Consider the following 21,302-nt stretch of genomic DNA (forward strand, 5'->3'; position numbering starts at 1 on the left):
ATCAGAAACACCACGAATTAGTCATAATCTTATCAAAAATATTTTATTTATGAAAGTAACAATTATACTATACAACCTATATTGGAAGTACATTGAATAATTGCTAGAATAAATACAGGCAATTAATTCAATCTTTTTATAGAATGAGAGGATTTATTTGACATTTGAATGTTAACCCAAGCTTTAACTTACATCATAAATAGTTAAAAGGCATAGTCAAGTTTTTTTTTTTTTTTTTTTTTTTTTTTTTTACCATTTCTTTTGCTCTTTTTTTTAATACTGTTCTATTTTGTAATCAACATGAATCAACTCTCCAATCATTAACAAAACATTAGTATGACTTTCAAGCAATCATGTACCTCAAGATAATCAGACAAAAAAGGTAGTGTGTGTGCAGTTCATTCTACAGCAGAATCTATTCATGTCTGCATAAAAAAGAAGCTGAAAATGCTTCTAAGTTCTTTAAGCATCATATGCTGATTTCTGCTTTACCACAGTGCTTTTAATACCAGAATCTAAAAAGGGTACATATCTGTATGCAGCTGGCTTTCTGTTGCTCTTTATAAAGTATATTAGGGCTCAATGCCACATTCCTTTGGCTGGTGAAAGACTGCAGGATTTAGTCCTGAATATTATTTCTTAAAATCATGGTCCAAAATAAATGTCCAAGATGGATTGTTAGGCACCAAGGAAGTTATAGATTTGCTAAGACTTGATGTTTTCTAATAAAAGTTGGCTTCTTTTCAGGTAGATATGCTTTAGTCAAATACACATTACTGGGCTCAATACAGGGGTCTGTATTACATTGCAAGTTAGAGAAGCTGACATTTATCTTGTCTGTAAACTCTATGAAGGACACTGCAGATGTTTTATAGTAAGGCACCCACATTTTGGAAGTGATGATATGTTTACCTTTCATGTATTTTTTAAACTAAAAATTCTGTCCTGCTTGATACCAGCAATTTATGAGCAACTACAACTGTTGATAAGGTCAGTTTTGGGTGTCCAACGTTTCTTCAGATGAGAGGTTCTGGTTCCTCAGATTCCATGTAAAATCAGAGGGAGCTCTCCTATAGCAATGCCTTTTGCAATAGTATTGAGGCCTGGTTTACCATATGGTTATTGTGTATGCCAGAGATATTATGCTTTCAGTAGAGTAGCAAATTTCCCTATTACAATGATATCCAAAACAATACAAAGCCCAAAATTGCACATATCTACCCCTTTGGCCTTTTTTTTTTTTTTTTTTTTTTTTTTTTTTTTTTAATGCACAAATATGCTTGTATTTGAAAACTGACAATGTTGGGCCTTTTCTAGTAAATGTCTTCAAAGAGCATATTTAAATACTTTTTCACAGAAATAACCATTCAGCAGTTGCAAAAATGCAGAGAGACTTTTTATTCTTTCTATTATGAACAATACCAAATCAGCATAAATTTTTGGGAAGGAATTGTGATTTTTTTATCCCAAATGTATTTAAAGAGGCTAAAGAACAAACTGTTGGGGAGGCAACTTTTTTTGGCAGATAGTAAAATATAAAATATGTGATTTAAAAAAAAAAAAAAAGGCTTAAAAATACACACACACAAATAATACAATAATATAAAAATACAGCTCAGCCAATGGCCTCTTAAAATTTACCTTTGGCATTACATTTGGCAGCCTAACACAAAAGACCCTTCCTATAAACAGAGCTATAAAAAAAAGAAGTTCATAAATTAGGTTGTAAGGGGTTGTAAGATCATTTTCTTGATTCTCCAAACTCCTTTCCTTCCTGTCCACACACATAAGCATGACCAGTGAGGTATATAGAACGTAACACTGTCAGGCAGATGCACAATAGAAAAGTGCATAAACATAAAAGTTCTCCCATTTTCTTGTGAACAGGTCGAAACTGTGTGTTTGGCTTTTTTCCCCCCTTGGAAAAAAAAATAAAAAAATCATTTTCTATTGTTCTTGTTTCTGTTATTTTTTCTTACTTTGGCAGGATGAAAATGAACCCAGAGGAATACAAATGTCCTATTCCCAGCAGCAGCGATCCATTTCCCTTGGCAACATCCATCTGATGCCACAGATACTACAAGGTCGTTGTGTTGCTTTAAAACTCTCTGGGTAACTTCCCACAGAAAAATCATACGTCTAGCACCATGTCATAGTGTTGCTCTTTCTTCCGCCTGCCACATTTGGTGATAAGAACCAAGTACAAAGTCAACAGCATAATCCAGTAACATGCATAGAGGATTGTGCCAATGATGAGCACTGTCTGTTTTGACTCAGAGAATGGCTTTTTTGATTCCTTGTAGATAGTGAAAATTACGCCACCTAGGAGGATTGTAAACCAAATGGAGACTGGAATAAGTCCTATAAAATTAACTACAATGGTTTTTCTTCCTGATGTGCCCCACCCTGCTTTGTTTATCGTGGCAATTGCAAATATCTTTGCTGGCAGTAAACTTGACATATACAACACTGAGTAGAGTGACATGAAAACCATGACAATGTTGCCCCTAAGGAAGCTGGCAAAGGAAGACTTTATCAGGCCCACTAACTGAACTGTCAACAAGAAAAGGAGGATGTTCCAAATTTTTCCCCTGTAGAAGAGCTGAATGACTGTGGCGATAAGGAAGAAAGGAAAGAATCCAGTGATTACAGCTTCATAGGTCATCCACAAATGGTGCTTGTGGAACCACATTGCATTATAGAGCCACTCTCTAAAGTACGATTTACTCCAGCGGGTCTGCTGATTCAGCCACCTGAGATACTCTATCGGTGTTTCGGTAAGGCACTTGGATCTAGCTGTGTATTTTGTTGCATAGCCCAGACTTAGCACTCTGTTAGTTAGATGCCTGTCATCTCCAAAGCTGCACTGGGAGCCCATAAATTCTTGATTGTACCAATCTTCCAGGAATTCGTGGAGTAAAGAGTTTCTGTACATTCCCAGAGGTCCACTGATGCACTGTACACAGCCAAAATAGGACTGACAGGCTCTTTCTATGTTAAATGCCATCCAGTATCTCACGCTGCTTAGAAAGGAGATCCAGGAATCATACTTGTTCAAAATCTGCAAAATACAAAAAGTTTGCATTTTAGACAAGCTCTTGAGAAAGAAAATATACACATTGGATCAATAAGGAATTTGTAGAGACTAGAATACTGTTAGCCAAAATATAGGGGAAACCTCACTCCTCTGTCCAACTTGCGCCAAATCCAGGAGTTACCTATACAGTCCAGGACACTGACAGGAAAGGCATGGTGAGGCCTTCAGGAACCTGTTCCACCTAAATGATCATTCTTTTCTCACAACCTTGCCTCTTCTCCACAACTTCTTTCCTGGCTCGTTTTTCCTTTCTCTTCACCCACAGTCAAGGACCTGCTGCTGGACTTGGCCTCTCCCTTGAGGATATGGCAGAGTCCACGATGTGGCCTCCTGCTTCCCAGCCTGTGGCAGAGTAGCTCTTTCCCCAGCCTTGCCTCTGTGTACAGCTTTCGCTCTGTCAAGACTTCTTCCAGCCCTTCTAAAGCTATGCTGGGGTATGAGAGGCTAAGCACATTGTCTTTGGCCTACTTTTTTTGTCTTATAAAGCTTGCCCTAGATGTTTGATCCAGGACTATGTGACTTTAGGCCCTCCAGGATGGCCCCAATTTGTGTCATGTCTGGAGGCCATCTTGTCACTGTTTCAACTTCATTGCAGAATGTTTTAGAAGCAGCAGGGCTTAGGGATGGGCTCGAGACTGTCTCAGATTTATTTGGCATATGCTGAAAAGTGAGTTGAGACAAAGAAAGGCCAGAGTCTTCATTTTACTTCCTTTCCTCCCAGAGGATAAATGTTCTTCCCACATCTTTCTGCAGGTGCTTATTAACTATGCACTTATGTCATAGCTGAACTCCCTCCACACGTGCCTAGTGTCTCACATGTGTGAGGAAAAGTGTGATATTTGTTTTGTGGCCAGACCAGAGCCACAAAGATATTCAGGCTTCTGTGGGAATCTTAATTTCTGGAATTAAGAGCCACATGCCTGAAATACTTCTGACCACTGGGGCATTCATCAGTAAGTGCCTGCCCATATAGATAGCCCTTTCTCTGTCTCACATAAAAGCCCGACTGAGTACAACGAGCCAATCCCAAGGCCAACTGACATATTCATATGCATTTTTCTTTAAAACTTGTAGCAGAAGCAATTGTGTTAAAAGGAATGAACAGCCTTTTGCTGTGGTTGTCAGCCAGACTCATCAAGGCTGGAAATCCTCTCAGAAGTGGAGCTGGACTGACTTTGGAGTTGTGCATTGTCCTGGCTGACAGAGATGCTGAAGAAACCCAACAGTACACAGAGAGCATAGTGCACTGCATTTAAAAAAAAAAAAAAAAAAAAAAAAAAAAAAAAAAAAGTTTTTATTTGTGACAATCTTGGCTGCAAAGAGTAACATAATTAAAGTGCTTGGGGTGATGGATTTGGCTTTGGGAGACCTATTCTCTGTTCCCTATTGCCCTAAAGATTTTCACAGAATCACAGAATCACAGAATTGTCTAGGTTGGAAGAGACCTCAAGATCATCGAGTCCAACCTCTGACCTAACACTAACAAGTCCTCCGCTAAACCATATCGCTAAGTTCAACATCTGAATGTCTTTTAAAGACCTCCAGGGATGGTGACTCCACCACTTCCCTGGGCAGCCCATTCCAATGCCTCACAACCCTCTCAGTAAAGAAGTTCTTCCTAATATCCAACCTAAAACACCCCTGGCACAACTTTAGCCCATTCCCCCTTATCCTGTCACCAGGCACGTGGGAGAATAGACCAACCCCCACCTCGCTACAGCCTCCTTTAATGTGCTTATAAAGAACGATAAGGTCGCCCCTGATTTTCTGTGGCACCTTGACCAAACAGTCATACTCAGATACTCAAAGATGCTGCAACAGCCCTGGCAGTCTCAGTGTCCCATTTTTAACACATATGGAGGAGAGTAATACTTGTCTGCTATCTATGGGTGTTAAAACCATACAGTGCTCATAGCTGAGAATTAGGGTTTCTGTTCGACAGATAGAAAAGTTAAGGTCTCATAAGAGCCTCTGTGATGGTACCACAGTGTATTCAGTGTATTCCACGCAGGGAATAGTGTTGCAATGCAAATAATCGTTGAAATACCCCTGTTAATCTGAAAATCATTGTACTCACCTGCACATCACCTCCAACTCCTCCAACCATTGGATCTTCCTCTAAAACCTTTACCATTTCCACTGATGAGGCTGGATCAAGTACAGTATCTGAATCACAGACCTACAAGAAAGACAAAGAACAAAAATGGGTTAAGGAGTACACTAGAAAAGAGAATAAAAATCACTTGAGTGATAAGTAACTCTATATACATATTCTCCTGAATGCAATTAAATCTCTCTTTGGAGTCTGCATTGACACTTCTTAAAGGCCGTTTGTATCAGGCAGCAGGGAGTGGTGCTGAATGAAACAGAGTGCTTGTTAGGGTTGTGCATGCAAACAATCTTCTCTTCTGTATCAGCTCTATTTGTTTTACTGGCACATTGGGCTGGCTGCTTTGAATAAGAGATATGCTCTCAGAGATGGAGCACTGCAGAGCAAGACAATGTTCGTGGGTGTGTTGCAGATTCCTGCTGAGCCCTGACATAGGGTTTCCCCGAATTGGCTGCATAGTTTAGCACCCTAGTCAAATGTTTCCCGCTACCATAAGAGAGAAGGAGTGAGGAGTTAAATTCCAGATGCTTGTTTAAGAAAAAATAAAAATAAATAAATAAAAAAAAAAAGGAAAAAGAAAAAAAAATCAGCTAGGAGTCTGGAAAGAAACCTAATAGTTCTTTCATTTGCAGAAGGATTTAGTAATTCATTTAAGATACGCATTTTGGATTACAGAACAAACTTATTTTTAGATTTAGATGCATGGTGTGTTATTAGTAGTGCAGGGATTTGACATTTGATATACAGAAATTATTTGCTATTTTGCTCCAGCATTCATACAAAATATATATAAGTAAGGCTAGAGTGAGTCCCAAAATGCAGCACTCCATTAGACCAGGGCAAAAATAGATGACACACACAAGGCGTTTCAACCACACAAATACTCCTAGTCAACTAGACACTGTGTACATTAGGTCTTGGCTTTCCCCCGGAGAGTAGGAGGAGGGCTCAGACAGGCTGGCCAGTCTGCAAGGCAGCTGGCGCTGCTTTCCTTTGCTCTGAGGCAAATGACATGGGCTGCAGCCTGTTTAAAACAAGCGGGTGCCTCCTTCTCCCAGCTGCTGCTCAAAGAGGTGTCCTGATCGCCTGTAAGCTCGTTTCACTGAAGCTCAGAGGCCCGAGCAGAGGAGGCTGTCCCACAAACACTCCTCTGGCCAGCCAGATCCTGCCCTACAAATTCTCCTCCTCTTTTCAGTTTATCCACAGTTTGGATTTCTGTGATTTCAGATGGAAACGGTAGGGGCAGAAGTCAATGGCTCTGTATGAATAGCCTCTGAAGTCAAATTCTGGTGATGCATCAGATCAGAAATCCTAATTTTGGTGTCCTGTCATCCAACCTTTAAATTCAGCCTAAGCCCCCCTTGCTCTAGGGGAGCTGAAATTTTCATTTCTGTTCTGCAAATGGGAGGAGAGGTTTTAGAGACTCTGTTATGGGCCAGACTTGAGGTGGGAAGTTACCCGGGATAACCAGGCTGTTCAGCTCGTGATGCAGCTGAGCATCTGCCAAAATGCTTCCTCTCCACGCTCTCTTGGAGGGGGCTGAAAGGAGAAAGCTGATGAGAACTCACATATTTCTGTCAGGAGAAAAGCCACAAGCATCTCCAGCTCCCACTAACTCAGAGCATCCAGCTCCTCTCCTTGGAGGACTCAGCCCAGGAAGCACCTTTGTAACCTGGCCAACATGTTCCTCCAGCTTTGGTGGGAAGCTGTCATCAGTGACAGCACTTGGTGACAGAAAGGGAGCAGAGTAGTTCTTATAAAAGGAAGAAAGGGTGCCTGTATTTCTGTCTGGGACTTTCTGGACAGACCTGTCACTGAGTGCTTTGCATCATGAATTTGCAGTTTGCTGGCACCCAGGGCTCAGGCAGTGATACTTGGTCCCATTTTTGTGACCGTGAGTGGTTGAATGGGGTCAGGCCGCTCCTCATTTCCTTGGCTTTCCCTCCTGTGCCTGTCACTCTGTAAGGCTGAGCAGCCTCCACCCGTCAGATGTATTTATCTATAGCAGAGAAATCTGCCACGACCAACACCACTAAGACAAGATGAGGAATCCTGAAAACACTGGATTTATTTACAAATGACCAGCATGTGTCCTGGCCATGCCAGCACAGTGGACATGTCTGCATTCCTGGGACAAGCTGTCATTTTCCCTCTGAATGAGGTTTTTCTAGGTGAAAAGAGGACATGCCCTGAGAAAAGCAACTTAGGAACGTGAATGAAACACACCAAGGGCTGGCCAGCCAGGGCTGGCCCGGCACAGCCCATGAGCCAATTTGCCATCTTTCCACATAAGGGCAGGGTGACCTAGAAATTACTGCCGTGGGTCACAGAGTTGCATGAAAGGGACGCTTGGCCTTGCATGCTGTAGCCTCCAGCCCTGAGCTAAGCTGTTCAGGTGCTTGCTACAACCAGTGGTGGTTTAACCAAGCTGCTCCAGGGGTCTCATGCTGTGCTGGATGGCCCACATAGGTACCTGCATCCAGCCAAGCTGAGCTGCACCCTGATTGTACCAGCTAACTCTGCACTGATGATGTCTCCCAGTTTAACCCATTTACAGAATTACTTTCACCCTCCTAACCTCCTCCAGGAGGGAAGTAAAGCCTCCCGAGTGATTTCAGGTATTTAGTGAGTCTCCACTAATGAGCAACAGCTTGGTTATCTGTGGTAGCCAGCCTGCTTTGTGACTGCCTGCCCATAGCCCTGAGGTGTATTTAAGGACCGAGAGGCCCCCAGTGCACAGTGTCAGGGGTGAGCACTCGTGCTGACTGCTCCACTTTGTAAAGTGGTTGATCATCGATGCAGATTGCTCAGCCCTTAAAGTGCAGGGCCTGTTTAAAGTAATTCACTATGGATACCCCCTAAAGAACCATGTGGAAAATCTCAGCCTTCATTCATTCATAAAACAGAGCCACATGTTACCTGCATTACATCAAGACTGTGGCCAGCCAGGGCCACCAAGATGGTGCTCTTATAATGTAGATGTGGCTGTGACATCAATCATCAGCACAGCCTTTGGTGGCTGCTTACAGCAGCATTACAGCCCCTGACACGTTCATCAGGACTTCTGAGTCAGGTCAGGAGTGTTAATTGACTGAAAGACCAGAAACTTCTCTTCCATTTTCTCAGTTTATGGTATGACTGTTGAAATAGAAACACTTTTTCCAGGTTCTCTGAACAAATGCAAGAGGGAGGAAAGTTGTCTTGAATCTGTTTCCTCTCTGCAATATGATACTTTTGTGTGAAGTGATTATAAAACCATGCTAATGCAGAAAAACAGCATTTTTTATCCCATCACAGTCCCTCACAGCACAAAAACCAAAGTGCAGACAATGGAGAATTTAAGCCCATTGTTTTCAGAGAATAAATCAGTTTAAGTTTTGTAAGTGCTTGGGGATGGGCTTTAAATCTTTTCCTTTCTCTTAAACCTCTGATAACTCTTAAAGCTCTGAAAACAGGGTGGCTCCTGGCACTCTTCGCTTTCTGCCTCTCCTGTGCATGGAGGATTTGCTGCCTTTCTGTGCCCCGTGGACACCATGCTGTGTGGAGTGCACACACAACTGCACAAGGCTCAGAATCGACCCCAGAAACACATGCAGCCACCCCAAGCCAAGGGAGACCGTCTCTGCTGCCCCACCAGAGGAGGCTTCTGCAGGCAAAGCAATGTTCTGAGGTCAGGAGAAGGCAGGAAAGGCTGAGCGTGATTAATTAGGAAGACCATCTAATTAATAATCAGTGGGATTTAGTCAAATGAACCTCACAGGTCTTGATATGCAACTAACGATCCCCAGGATCTGGCCTGGCCCTACGCACCTCCCTCCACACACAGCCTACAGCATTCTGCAGGGCTGTTTGCAGGAGCGAGGAGTGCTTCCATGTGTAAGGCACAAACATAGAAAATCTTTCATGGGATCCAAGGCAGCTGGAAATAAATGTGTCTCTGCTGCTTTGGAAACCAGGAGAGAGGACCCAGCCTAATTCATTTTTAAGTGAATAGTGTCATAAGGGCTTTAAAGGCCAAGTCGCGGTGAGTGAGGTAATGCAGCTGTAAGTGATGAAGCAAAAGCTCCTTCAGGCTTTAGCTGAAGAAATCTTTCTTTCAAGACTGCACATTCACCCTTTTAAATGCTCTGCACAGCCTTCAAGGACTTCAGCATATCCCCATCTTTTTTACAGACTTCACCACTGAGATATTCCCTAGTGCCACCAAAAACTTGTCTGTCTGCTTGCATATAGGGCTGCTAATATCTTCACAAAATAAAACCTTACCTGAGACCTTGACTTACAGGAGCCGAGGAGGGCTCTTCAAGAGGCCACTGGCTTTGCCTGAAGCAAAACCACTGTGATGAGGGAGCACTACTGAAGTCTGAGGAAGTTTTTCAGATTTCTCCAGTAGCTGGTGCACAGATTTAACATATTCACAGATAGGCTGACCATTTTAAAAGGTAGCAAAATACACTTTTAACGGTCAAGCTGTTTCCAAATAGACTGAAAGGAGCACTGTGTTCATCAGGGACTAGGATGGCCTCTAACATGCAGCACAAAATATACAAAAGCTGCTTTCTTTCAAAGTGTGTTTGAATTGGCACCAACCTAGTGCTTTAATACCTACCTGTACATAATCCACGCTTCTCCCCAGTGCTTTGAATGCTGTGTACATTACTTCTCTTTTTCCACCCCATTTCTGCATGATGCAAACACTTTTGTTGGACAGGACCAGTTGAGATACGTGCTGTATGCTCTCTCTGTGAGAATCCTCTGTCTCACCTGGCCCTTTGTCGTGGAAGTTATTATTCCAGATATAAGTGGCAGATTTGTCCCTACCCATGATTTCAGTGAAAATGTCCATCATGTAAATGTCATCTTCTGAGTTCCCATCAATTACCATAACAACTTTAATTCCAGGGTAGGTCAATCTTTTCACAGAAAGTAAACATTTTCTTAAGTAGTCAGGATCCTCTTGATAGGCAGCAATACAAAGGGCAACTGTTTTATTCAGCTTGATTGGAGTCTCTAACGACCGCTTCATTTTCCTGTGCTCTAGGAAGGCAAACAGGCTTTGGATGATGAGATGTGATGCCAGGATAGCACCATAGAGTCCGAAGGAGAAGTAGTAGTTGTCTGTTTGGATGAACTGGTAGCCCACAATGTAAGCAGCGGTGATTCCCAGCAGGAGGGACACCCCGAAGAGTGTGGTTCCAAGTATTCTCAGGATACATATAAACCTCTCACAATACATCTGCAAGGAAGCATGGAAACTGTTAGCAGAGCTACCACTTCCCACTACAAGACCTTGTCAGAGGTGCACATGACGACAACAAGCTCAGCACCAACAGATGCACCTCATGCTTCTGGCTGTGTCATGGACTTACAGCATCACCTGCTCAGCTTACATCTTATTCCCTTTACAGTATTTCCTCCACGTAAAGTAAGAGTCACATATACCTTGAAGTAACAGGGAGGTTTTCTACTATTCTTAATGTCCTCACATTAAGTGTTGTCTGTGTCAGGGTCTTATTTTGGCAGCTGTGACTTGCTGAATGAGACACTCTGTCATATTAAGGGACTTTCAGGCCACTACTCACTTCATATGGCCATGGGTGGAAGGAACAGCTGAACGTCTGTGCAGCCTCTACTCACCCCCAACCATGTCGTGACTGCATCCCCCCACCCTGAATCACTTCTGTCGCTTACTTATGCTTGCAAAAATATTGGAAAGACATTCTTAAAACAGATGCCTGAATATCTTTATAATTTTTAGACAGATGTCTGACTATGTTTGTAATTTGTATTTATATAATCAGACATCTGCTTTAAAAGGTCTTCTCAATACTGTTGCAAAAATGTGTTATTCATACATTTGTGTGCATAGATATACGCATCTATGAGCATGGCTAAAGCCTGATGGAGATTAGGTCTGTGGAAAAAGTACACATTAATTTAACAGAGCCAAGGTTTCACCCTGGACTTAAAATTCATCAGATAACCAGCTGATTCTGACAGCTTCTGCACGTGTAGGTCACCTGGCTGTAAGATCTTCCAGCCTAAGCTCTAGGCCATGGATGAGCAACAACTTTGTCATAACTACAGAAAAGTCAACGATGTTTGATGTCAATACCTTTGACCTTAGGAACATAAAGTGGATAATGTCTGTTCAAGGCTAACCTAGTAAGTACATCGTAAGCCAAAGAGTCTGAAGCACATGCTCAAATATTTTGCTGAATTAGGGCCTCTTAAGGTGATGGACTTAATATTTGTGTTTTCTTACTGTTATTCATATTTTCCCTTCTGCTAACATCCTGCCTGATAATGTTTGTTTCATCATCTGTTGACCAAAACTGAAGCTGGAACAGCACTTCCTTACATCATATATGTTTTTAACTCTTTCTTGTGAAATGTTGTGAAGAAATACTACCAAGCTGCAGCAGCATAGCTGTCAACAATCATATTTCTGTCTGAGATGTTACAGGCTTGGAAGAAAAAAGAAATTGTCAATGCAGAATGTATTACAAAATAAAAATAAACCAGGCGAGCATCAAGTCTGAGATTACAAAAGACTATGTTTTTTTCCACTAGCTATTTAGGGTCTTAAATTTCAAGACAAGGGGAAGCCTCTTAAATGTATATTTAGAGACGCTGTTAAAGAAATCGGACCCTATCTCTAGGACTTCCTTGAATACTTATGGCTGGGCTCTGACAGGTGCTGTAATCACCCACCAGCACCAGACCCTGCTCTGGCCTGTCTGGAAGTCTTTCACAATAGGGGTCATCAAGAAGCCTAATAAAAGATGGCTTATATGAGCCACCACTATAGGTGAATTAAAACCCAGTGCTCAAAATAGACAGGCTTTAGAAAACAGATTAAGTAATGGATCCCTTCTAGATTACCTTGAAGTCAAATAGCCTGTGTATTTATTAATCCCCCAAGTACGCAGAAGGTCAGAAACATCAAGGTGAATGCTTCATTAATGGTGCAGTTGTATGAGGCTTTCCTATTTGGGGTCCATGACTTCTCTTCTCTTGCCAGAAATAGAAAATGCCTATTAGTGAGCAGGGGCTGAAGTCTGCTTACATTAGGAATTATATGACTGAAATCAATGGACCACTTGTATGGGTATAGCTCACCGGATTTAGATTAAGATCTGCAGCGTTTACATTTGACTGACTATACACTGTACCGCGCTTCTTTTTATATTAATTTGTTATTGCTCTTTCTTTTCCTATGAAGTGTTTCTGCACAAAAGGAAAAAAAAAAAAAAAAGAAATGCATTCTCTGATCTTGTCATTACAGCACAGTTTCTCTCCCTCAGAAAAACCACTCTTTTAAGATCAAGAAATGGATTTCTGGTCTTAATAAAATAGCATTTTTTTTCTGTCCTTTAACTGTCAACCTTGGGAAAATAAACAGTGTTTTGATCTAAATTCCTGGCTTTCATCAAAGAAACTTTCCCCTTTGTATATGCAATTGGAGGTTTTATGTATGTCTTTTAACTGACTGAATCTCAGGCAAAATCTGTAAAAAGTTGCTCAATATTCTCAAGCTTTAACACGTGACCTATTGATATCATGCCCAGCAGAATTGATCTGTATCAGCTTGAACGTGCCCAAACAATAGCAAAGAAGCCAAAACCTCTCCACCCTTCTCCAATAATTGAGCCAAGAAGTTAAAAGGAAATGATGCTTGTATGAGTCTGAAGCCAAAACTGAATTGCTGAGTCAAATAGAAGCATTGAGGGTAGGGAATAGCTGCATCAGATTTTAATGTCAGATAGTGCTGTTGTAAAAAACTAGTCTGGCCTAACACAGTGAAGTGTAAAAGGGCATCTGTAGTAACATATCAGTCTAAATTTTCCTGATCTTGTCACATAAAGCTAGAAACAAGTATTATCAGAGAAGCAGTGTACGCTCCTGCTTCTGAACATCGTACACCTAAGATAATGCCATGCTGAGTCAAGATACAAATGTCAAGTGCTTGGTAAGGGACAAATACCTGTATTCACTTTCAAAGCCATGATTACTTTTCAATCATTTCCTAGATAATCACTCTTTCTAAGTGCTAGCAATACTTTTTCAGCAAAATGTAATGCTTATCTTCAATGTTGCCATCACCACAGCAGTTCAACAGCTCACACCTCGTATGGTCAGCCCAGCTCAGTGTTTTATGCCTCAGCCTACTGGGTTTTCAGTTCTTTGAGGGATTTAACCCAGTAAGGATGACCCAAAGAAGCGGCACCGCAGCACTTTTAAACAAATAAAAGAATAAAAATGTGAACAGTCCTCCATGGACTGGGGATGAGGTGGTGCAGATGGGAGGACCTGCAGCTAGTCCCATATTCCTGGACCAACAAAAATGATAGCAGGTCATTTCTGTAGGGGCATGGAACTGCTGCTATGTGGGAACAGGTGCTGGAGAGAGGAAGACAGAACTCCTGGCCTGGTGGGAAGGTGAATTCGTGGGTTACTGTCTCTGGAGTCAAAACTGGGTCTTGCACTTTCAGACTGTTTTTTTTAATCAGCTCTATAAAGCAAGAGGAAGAAGGTAGTACCTGCAATATTCTTTCTTTCTTATTAAAGTGAAAGCTATTCAGCCCTGGAAGAGGTCCTATGCTCCATTGTTTTGTGTCAGCCCTGAATGACATTTCCAGGGGGCAATAAGGTTGAAGATTCAAGAATACTATACCCAGGGCACCATGTGAGGCTCTTTTGGAGGTGCATACGTCTCCCATGTAGTGCATGGGAAGCCTGAGACAGGACTGCTAATCCTACTCTGTAGTTCAGGCACCCTTTACAGGCACCTTCATCTGACCCTGCAGTGCTGAACCCAGTACAAGCTTTAGCATAGCACCCAGCACAGGGCCAACGTTTGTGCACACATGACAAGTGAACGTAGAGAGGCTTCAAAGTCTACTACTGAGCAATTTATCATCTTGCAGCTGTTTATTTTCATGAATGGAGCTGGTCAGTCAGTGCTTAACAGCTCACCTAGTAGAAAAGAAATGTGAAAGCAGTTTGCTCAATGCTAATGGTGTGTAGGCTGTTGCTGATTTAATGACACAGACTTTGATTCACCAAGCAGCCCAAGTATATACATGTCTTGTAGTGAGTGTACAGGAGGAGGCAATGAACATATGTGCCTGTGTTTGGAGACTCCTATGAAAGAGCACAGCCAAGAAAGAAACCCTTGCAGGTACTTGGCATCAGAGTCCACCTAGTGAATTATTTAGTGTCTATTCTGGTAACCTGATAAATGCACATAAAGAGTATTTATATTTTGCCACACTTTTGTTGAGGAAGAACTTACTGTACATTACTATTAACATCTGTCAACTTAAAGCTGAAGTCTTCTAGCATTATTTTCATTAAAACTTCCAGATTAACAAGGAGTTGACTGATATCTACCTTGTACATAGTAACTGAGGGACTAAATCTAACACTAAAGATCACAGCCCTTTCGCAAGCTGAATATTGCCTTAGATCCCAAATCAGATGAGCGTAGCAAAATATGCTTGAGCTCTCTCTATTCTGGAAAATATTTAGCTACACAGGTCTAACCTTCCTAAGATACAGATATTTGACTGAAATACAGCAGGATCTAATGGCCTGATTTGCACTGCATATTTACTCAGGAAAAAAAAACAAACAAACAAGCAAACAAAACAAAACAAAAACAAACAAACAACCTAACAAAAACAGTACTTCCTTTGCACTTATTGCCAATACTTCAAAAGAGTAATAAATAGAATAAGGGGAAATTCATATCCAGAAAATCTTTGTGTAGTGGTATCTGAACACATCAATACTTTCTGCACTCTGTTCATTTATTCTGTGTCAGCCAATGTGTAGCTGCTCTGAGGACTAAGGATGCAGTCAGGTGGACCCCTGCATCTGTTAATACTGAACTGGGAACTGCTGACTGATAAAAGGTTAAAATGAAATCAGGTTTTCTTGCAATATATGGGATGCAGCTCACTGCATCATCTGTTTAAGAAGGTGTCTCTCATATACAGCACTCAAACGTATTGGTATGTTCTGGCTTGCTTTCCCTCAGAAGATTAAAAAACAAACAAACAAACAAACAAACAAGAGATGGAGACTCAGGAAGCTCATACATAAAAAGAAATGGTTTGGAAGATTGTTTGAAAGAATTATCACTTACTAACTCCAAAAGATCTGAATAAAAGATCTTAAAAACAAACAAAAACCTTATAGTGCAAAGGTCATTATGGTCCACGAGACAGCAATAAATATTCAATCACAAGTGTGATTATTTCATCCCCTTCATCTCTAAGGGTTCAAAAGAGCAGTGCCTCTCTCTAGACTCATAGAGCTATGGCCATATCAGCAAATACTGTCCAATACTACAGGAACAGACCTGCAAAAAAGAGCAAGGGGTGGTAAGGGCCTAACTTCCACTTTCCATATGTTTCTGATTTTACTCCGAACCAAGTTTAGTCAGACCCAAGACTGCAAACCCCGAACAGTCTGCTCTAGCGGTGCATCTTGCAATTAGTTTCATTCAAGAGGAATGCATCATGTGCTCCGTGTCACTTTGCATCACAAACCAAAGCAAGGGGAGGGGAACTGTAGCATTTGCTTCAATAGCACACTCCTGATTCAAGCTAAAATAGTACAGACCAACCCCATGTATAACATCTGCCCGTCAGTCTTCTCTGCAAATCTTTGTTGCAATCGGAAGTGCTGAGCACTGAAAATGTTTGAAAGTGTCTCATCTTTACATAGAAGCTGAATTCTTGAGTGTCTGCTAGTCATGGTCCTCTGAGCCCTAGTGCTGAGGCTTTGGATTCAGCAAAGCATGTAAGCGTGCCATTAAAGATAAGTGCGCACTTAAGTATTTTGCTGAAGAGGGAAACCAGTGGAAAATTTGTCTTCCAGTTCTGTAAGGCAGGCATAAAGAAATAAATAAACCTAACTTTCTCTGTGGAGCTGTTGTTTCTGGAGTATTCACAATGAAAATGTATCCATACATTGGAAATATTTATTATATAGATTAATCTCTCTTCTGAACATTGACAGATTGGTCATTGCTTAAGCCCTGCCTTTCTTACATGAGGGAATAAGAGAGGGTGAACCAGGACCTGGATGACTGGGATTTTGTTCCTAGTACTGCCATTCACCTGCTGGGTGACCTTAGGCAGGTGAATTCACCTCTCTCTGCCTCAGCTTCACCTCCTGTAGAATGGGAATAGTGACCATGCTGGAGGCTCTTGGAGGTCTACAGTACTCTTCATAAGGCTGAGGCTACTGATACCTGTGGTGTTACTCTCTCTGGTGTCACATGGGACCCACCGGTTCCCAATTTCCACGTAACTATTTTTCCTAAAAACAAAACAAAACAAAACAAAAACAACCAACCAAAAAAAAAAAAAACAAAACAAAAAAAAACAGGCCACTTCCTTTCCTATATTCATCAGAATGTAGATTCAGAAGGAGTGTGTCTGTAGGAAACATGCAACTCGTACTCCGCAGGGTGCCTGAGATCACTGATGTTGGCAACACAAGAGCTGACACATGTGAGTATACGTGCATACAGCTACTGAGGGCTGCTTTGCACACAGCTTTTATAAGCATGAAAAAAGAAACCTTCCTTGTGAGAATAATAGCAGTGGTTTCTACAGATCAGCTGCTGGAATAACTGTGTATTTGAGTGCAAGTGTGCATGTGTGTGCACACGTTGTATGTGGCCTTATACACATATAGTCCATGTTTATACACAAACATTGTCTGAGTGTTATAAATATTCATCCAATATTTAGAAACATTTAGCCTTATTTTGGCAGCAAAGTAAATCATTTATCTTTGAAGTACAAATGATTCCAGGTACACATTAATTATAAGCATAAAATAGCTGCCCAGACACCCTCTTCTCCTTTACAGCCCACAGAGAGGAAACTGAAAAATTATGTTACATCTGTACATCTTTACTACAGTGGAGTTACCATATCTGGTACTTTCGGTTATTTATCACTTCCAGATTTTGTCATGCCATTGATCTTCTGGAAAGGGCTCACATAAGACTAAAATTAACTCTGGGTTTAGGTTTAAAGAACGGGGTTAGTAATGATGGTAAACTGTATCTGTATGCACAGGCTTTGATCAGCAAATCAAGAGCCTTCTGTCTTCTCAATGTATGTTTTTCCCCTAAAGTGCCCGAATTTAGTCTCTGATAGGTCTGAGTAACTGCTAGGTGGATTTGTCCCTAATGTAGACAGTGATATGCTGGTTAAATTAACCAAAAGAAAGCCCAAAACCCCAAACTGAATGGTCCAAGAAATAAAACCAAGAAGTTAATCATATTTGCGCTGAGAAATTTTAGATTGCAGGTAAAAATATTCTGGTTTCAGTTTCCTGGTTACCAGTTCTGAGATCCACAGACGCTTTTGGCACAAACCGGACTACTCCATGCCTCAGTCTGGCAAGTAAATATTTATTTGATGTTCATAGCTCATTATCTTGTAATTTGTTTATCAAGCACAGGTAATATCGTGTTTGACTTAGTCAAGTCCTCCTACACTGAATGCAAGGGTAATTTGCTGCTTTATACATTAACTTTGAGTAGTAATAAAATGAAGCACATATCTGATTTGCTTGCACACCATAAATACGACCAGCTGAGTTTGCTGCTAGCTCAACTAGCAAGGGAAACCCCACTGAACCCCATACAGCTGTTTTTCCTACTGGGAAAGCCTTCACCCAGGTGTTTTTACCCTTGCACATAGATTTATTAGCATGAAATAAAGTTTCAATAAAGTTCTGCTGAGGCAAAACTCAAGGCTTGGTAAGGACTGCACTTGGGCTCATTTTTTGGGGGAAAAGGACAAATTTCACTGCAATCACACCCGAAAGGACTGACCTATCTGGGGGCACCATGTTACGCGTCACGTGTGCTGGGAAGTGTGCGAGTGCCTATGGAAAGACAACCCGTAAGGAGACTATGAGGGATTCCCATGCTTTGGGGGATCGTAGAAGCATCGTGGCTCGCCGAAACCCACCAGGGACGGTGTGTGGGATAGGGGGGGCCGCCCTTAGGATCCCTTCCATCCTTTGGCAGGACATTAGGGAGGGTGGCGGGGCTCAGGGCAGCCAGGAGCTGAGAATTTGGGGCAGGTGCAGGGGCAGGCGGCTGGGGCCGGCTCTGCGGGGGGGCAGCAGCATCGCACAGCCCCCGGGGCAGCCCTGGGGCGTGGGGGCAGCCTCCGGCGGGGGAACCCCGGCCCCGCGTCGCAGCCAATGGGGGGGGGCGGCTCCGGGTGCGTCACAAGGGGTGGGCGGGGCGTCGGGGGGGATCCCCCGCTTTGCCACGTGGGGGAGGGAGGGGGCGAGAAGGGGGGCGTGAAGATTGGGGGGGGCAAATAGGGGGAGGGGAGGAAATAAAGGAGGGGGTCGCGGGCTCCGCTCCGCACCCGCAGACCCCCGCCGGGCGGGGAAGGGGCCGTAATATTGCTCCGGGGCTGCCTCCCCCCGCAGCTATGCCAGGGGGGCGACCCCCACCCCAGCCCAGGTTCCCCGCAATTAGGGTTGCGCGGAGGGGTCGGGAGGTCTGGGGGCAGGCTGCAGCCCCCCCTGCTTCCCCCGGGGGCTCCGCGCTGAGACATCTTGATCGCGTTTGTTCCCCCCTCCCTCCGCTCCGGCTCCCAGGCGGGGTTTAGCCCTCCTCCCCACGGCCTCCCCTCGCTTTCCTGCCTGCCGTCCCATCCCTCCCTCTCCTCTGCAGGCAGGGGAGAAGCCGACCTGGGCTGGGGAACGGCTTCCGAACCTGTTGCTTCATTATTATCATCGTTATTTTCCAAATCGTATCGCTCAGCAATATCTTAAAGAGATTATGCGGAGGGGGGGTCGAAGCTGAAAACCTCATTCATCCTCCCTGCGGCCCTATTCACTGCTGAAATAGGTGTAGCCTAGGCACGGTGAGATCCCTCCCCAGCCCCGCTCCTGTTCTGGGGCTCTGTTCAGCCTTCCTCCCTTGGGGATGGGAGGAGAGGGTCTTCTGCTGCCGAGATGACAGAAAGGGGGGCTCGTAAAGCTCGTAAATCACCCACCTTGTTTGTCCTTCTGTCCTTTGGTCATAGAGGGGCTCCAGCCAGCTGTGTGGTCTCACGTACCGTTGCTCCCGCTGAACAGTTTCCAAGTTTGAGGTAAAAAGATCAAATCGCACTTTTCAGGGACTTATTCAGACGCTCAGGAATAAAAAATAATTAAAAAGGAAAATAATAAAAAATAATCATTTAAGGCTATTCAGTCCTGCTCATTTTCTCCCACGTGTTTTCCCTATTACAACGTATTTGTCTTTTTCTGCTTCAGTTTCTAGTTCAAAGTTGTGGGATTTCTTTTTTTTTTTTCAAATAATAATAATTAAAAAAAAAAAAAAGAAATAATAAATTAGGAGTTAGTTTCTCGTGGTCGAAGCTGAAGATCGTATTTCAAACCTGGCTAGCCAGGAGCCTGGAGAAGTTGCAAGGCAGCGTCAGAAAGTTTGAGATGTACAGCATCAGATAAAGTCTCTTTGGTGATGCCTTGCTGACCGAGTAACTGTTTCAATGAGGTTTCTCAGCAGCAGCAAACGGGTAATGTTATCCAGATTTCTTTTTCTTTCCTGCTGCTGCTGCTTTTCTGCCTCCTCCACGTTATGGGGTCTTTTTAACAAGTGAGACTTGAGTTGTTTTAATAGGCGGAGGATGGGAAGGAGGGGAGGGAACTCCTGTAAGGAGGAAAAAAAAAAAAAAAAAAAAAAAAAAGCCAACCCTGCCCATTGAAATGATCTCAGCAGCCAAGGACCAATTCAGCGGCTGGAATTCAGCTAGCTAAGTCGCCAATTCTGCAAAGAAACGCAATGCACACACGTTGCCACCACCTGATTTCCTCTTCGTGCCCCCGCAGTTTTGGGGAAGCCCCCCCCCCTCCATCTCTGGGCTCGGGGTCTGGGACTTGTCCCTCCCACAGCCACTATTCGGCTGGGACAGCTTCAGCTGCTGCTGGTTTTTATTAATAAGGGAATTGCTTCTATGAATGGATGAACTTTGCAGTTTCCAATTCTGCTTTAACCATTCAGTCTCGGAAGCATTTGCTGTAGTACAACCCGAGGAAGCCCCCCCCTCCCCCCCGCCCCCATCTCTGGCATTAACCCCCCGTGCCACTTTTGTTAAAACCAGCCCGGAAACACGTTAGGCGATTCAAGAAGTGGGAAAACGTGTCGTTTTTCTTTTATTTTTTTTTTTCACCAACACTTTTCTCTGGGTGCTCTGTTGCCTGCTCACAGTTAACCGGGGCCGGGCAGGGGCAGCGCAGCCTCCAGCCCACCCGCGGCTGTGCCGGCTCCTAGCGGCTTGCACTCATCCGGATGGGCTCCTTCTCTCGTAGCCCTCCCTCAAAACCTTCCAGCCCCCCATTTTCCCTTGAAATGACCGAAAAGAGGCACTAGGTGGCACTGTTGAAGTGAGAGGAGCGGCAGGGCCGTGACAGGAGGCCCGCCGCTCAGCCCCGCCGCCTCCTCAGGGCCCACAAAGGGCGCGGAGGCCGCAATGGGGACGGTCCAGACACCATGGGGAAAATCAGGGGTGACTCCTCGGCCCGCTTCACTTCCCGGTGTGGGAAAGCTCCTCCTGTCTGCTCCTCGGGGCTGAGGAATAGTAGAATCATAGAATCATTAAAGTTGGAAATGACCTCCAAGATCCAACCATCCCCCTACCACCCGTGTCACCCACAATGGTGTAAATCACACAGTCACACAGTCACAGAGTGGCTGAGGTTGGCAGGAACCCCTGGAGATCATCTGGTCCAACCCTCCTGCCGAGCAGGGTCACCTAACACATTTTTCACGATGGCATCCAGGTGGGGTTTGGATATCTCCAGAGAAGGAGACCCCACAACCTCTCTGAGCAAATGGTGTAAAGTTGGCAGTCACCTGCATTGGAGGTTTCCCTGGTACCTTGGTCAGATTTTTGGGTGTGCTCAGCTGTTGCTGAGGGGAAGAGAGATTTTAAGATTAGCCTGGAAGCTGAGCTCTTGGAGAAATTCTTCTGCCTCAAATAACAAGGCTGCTTCTGATTTAGGCCAGAGTTTTGTGGCTGTTTTAGCCTGGCA

General features: G+C 43.4%; 1 protein-coding gene across 1 annotated transcript; it reads right to left on the bottom strand.

The window, feature by feature from the left end:
* Positions 1–27: 27 nt before the first annotated feature.
* Positions 28–19,854, bottom strand: HAS2 (hyaluronan synthase 2). The gene is made up of 4 exons (XM_084510835.1): positions 19,262–19,854; positions 9,817–10,443; positions 5,175–5,276; positions 28–3,061 (listed from the first exon to the last, which is right to left on the bottom strand). The coding sequence occupies exons 2-4, from the start codon at positions 10,441–10,443 to the stop codon at positions 2,132–2,134; spliced, it is 1,659 nt and encodes a 552-aa protein (XP_084366961.1). The 5' UTR covers positions 19,262–19,854; the 3' UTR covers positions 28–2,131.
* Positions 19,855–21,302: the final 1,448 nt, after the last annotated feature.

Source organism: Aythya ferina (genome assembly GCF_964211825.1).
Source record: "Aythya ferina genome assembly, chromosome: 2".
Classification (NCBI taxonomy): domain Eukaryota; kingdom Metazoa; phylum Chordata; class Aves; order Anseriformes; family Anatidae; genus Aythya; species Aythya ferina.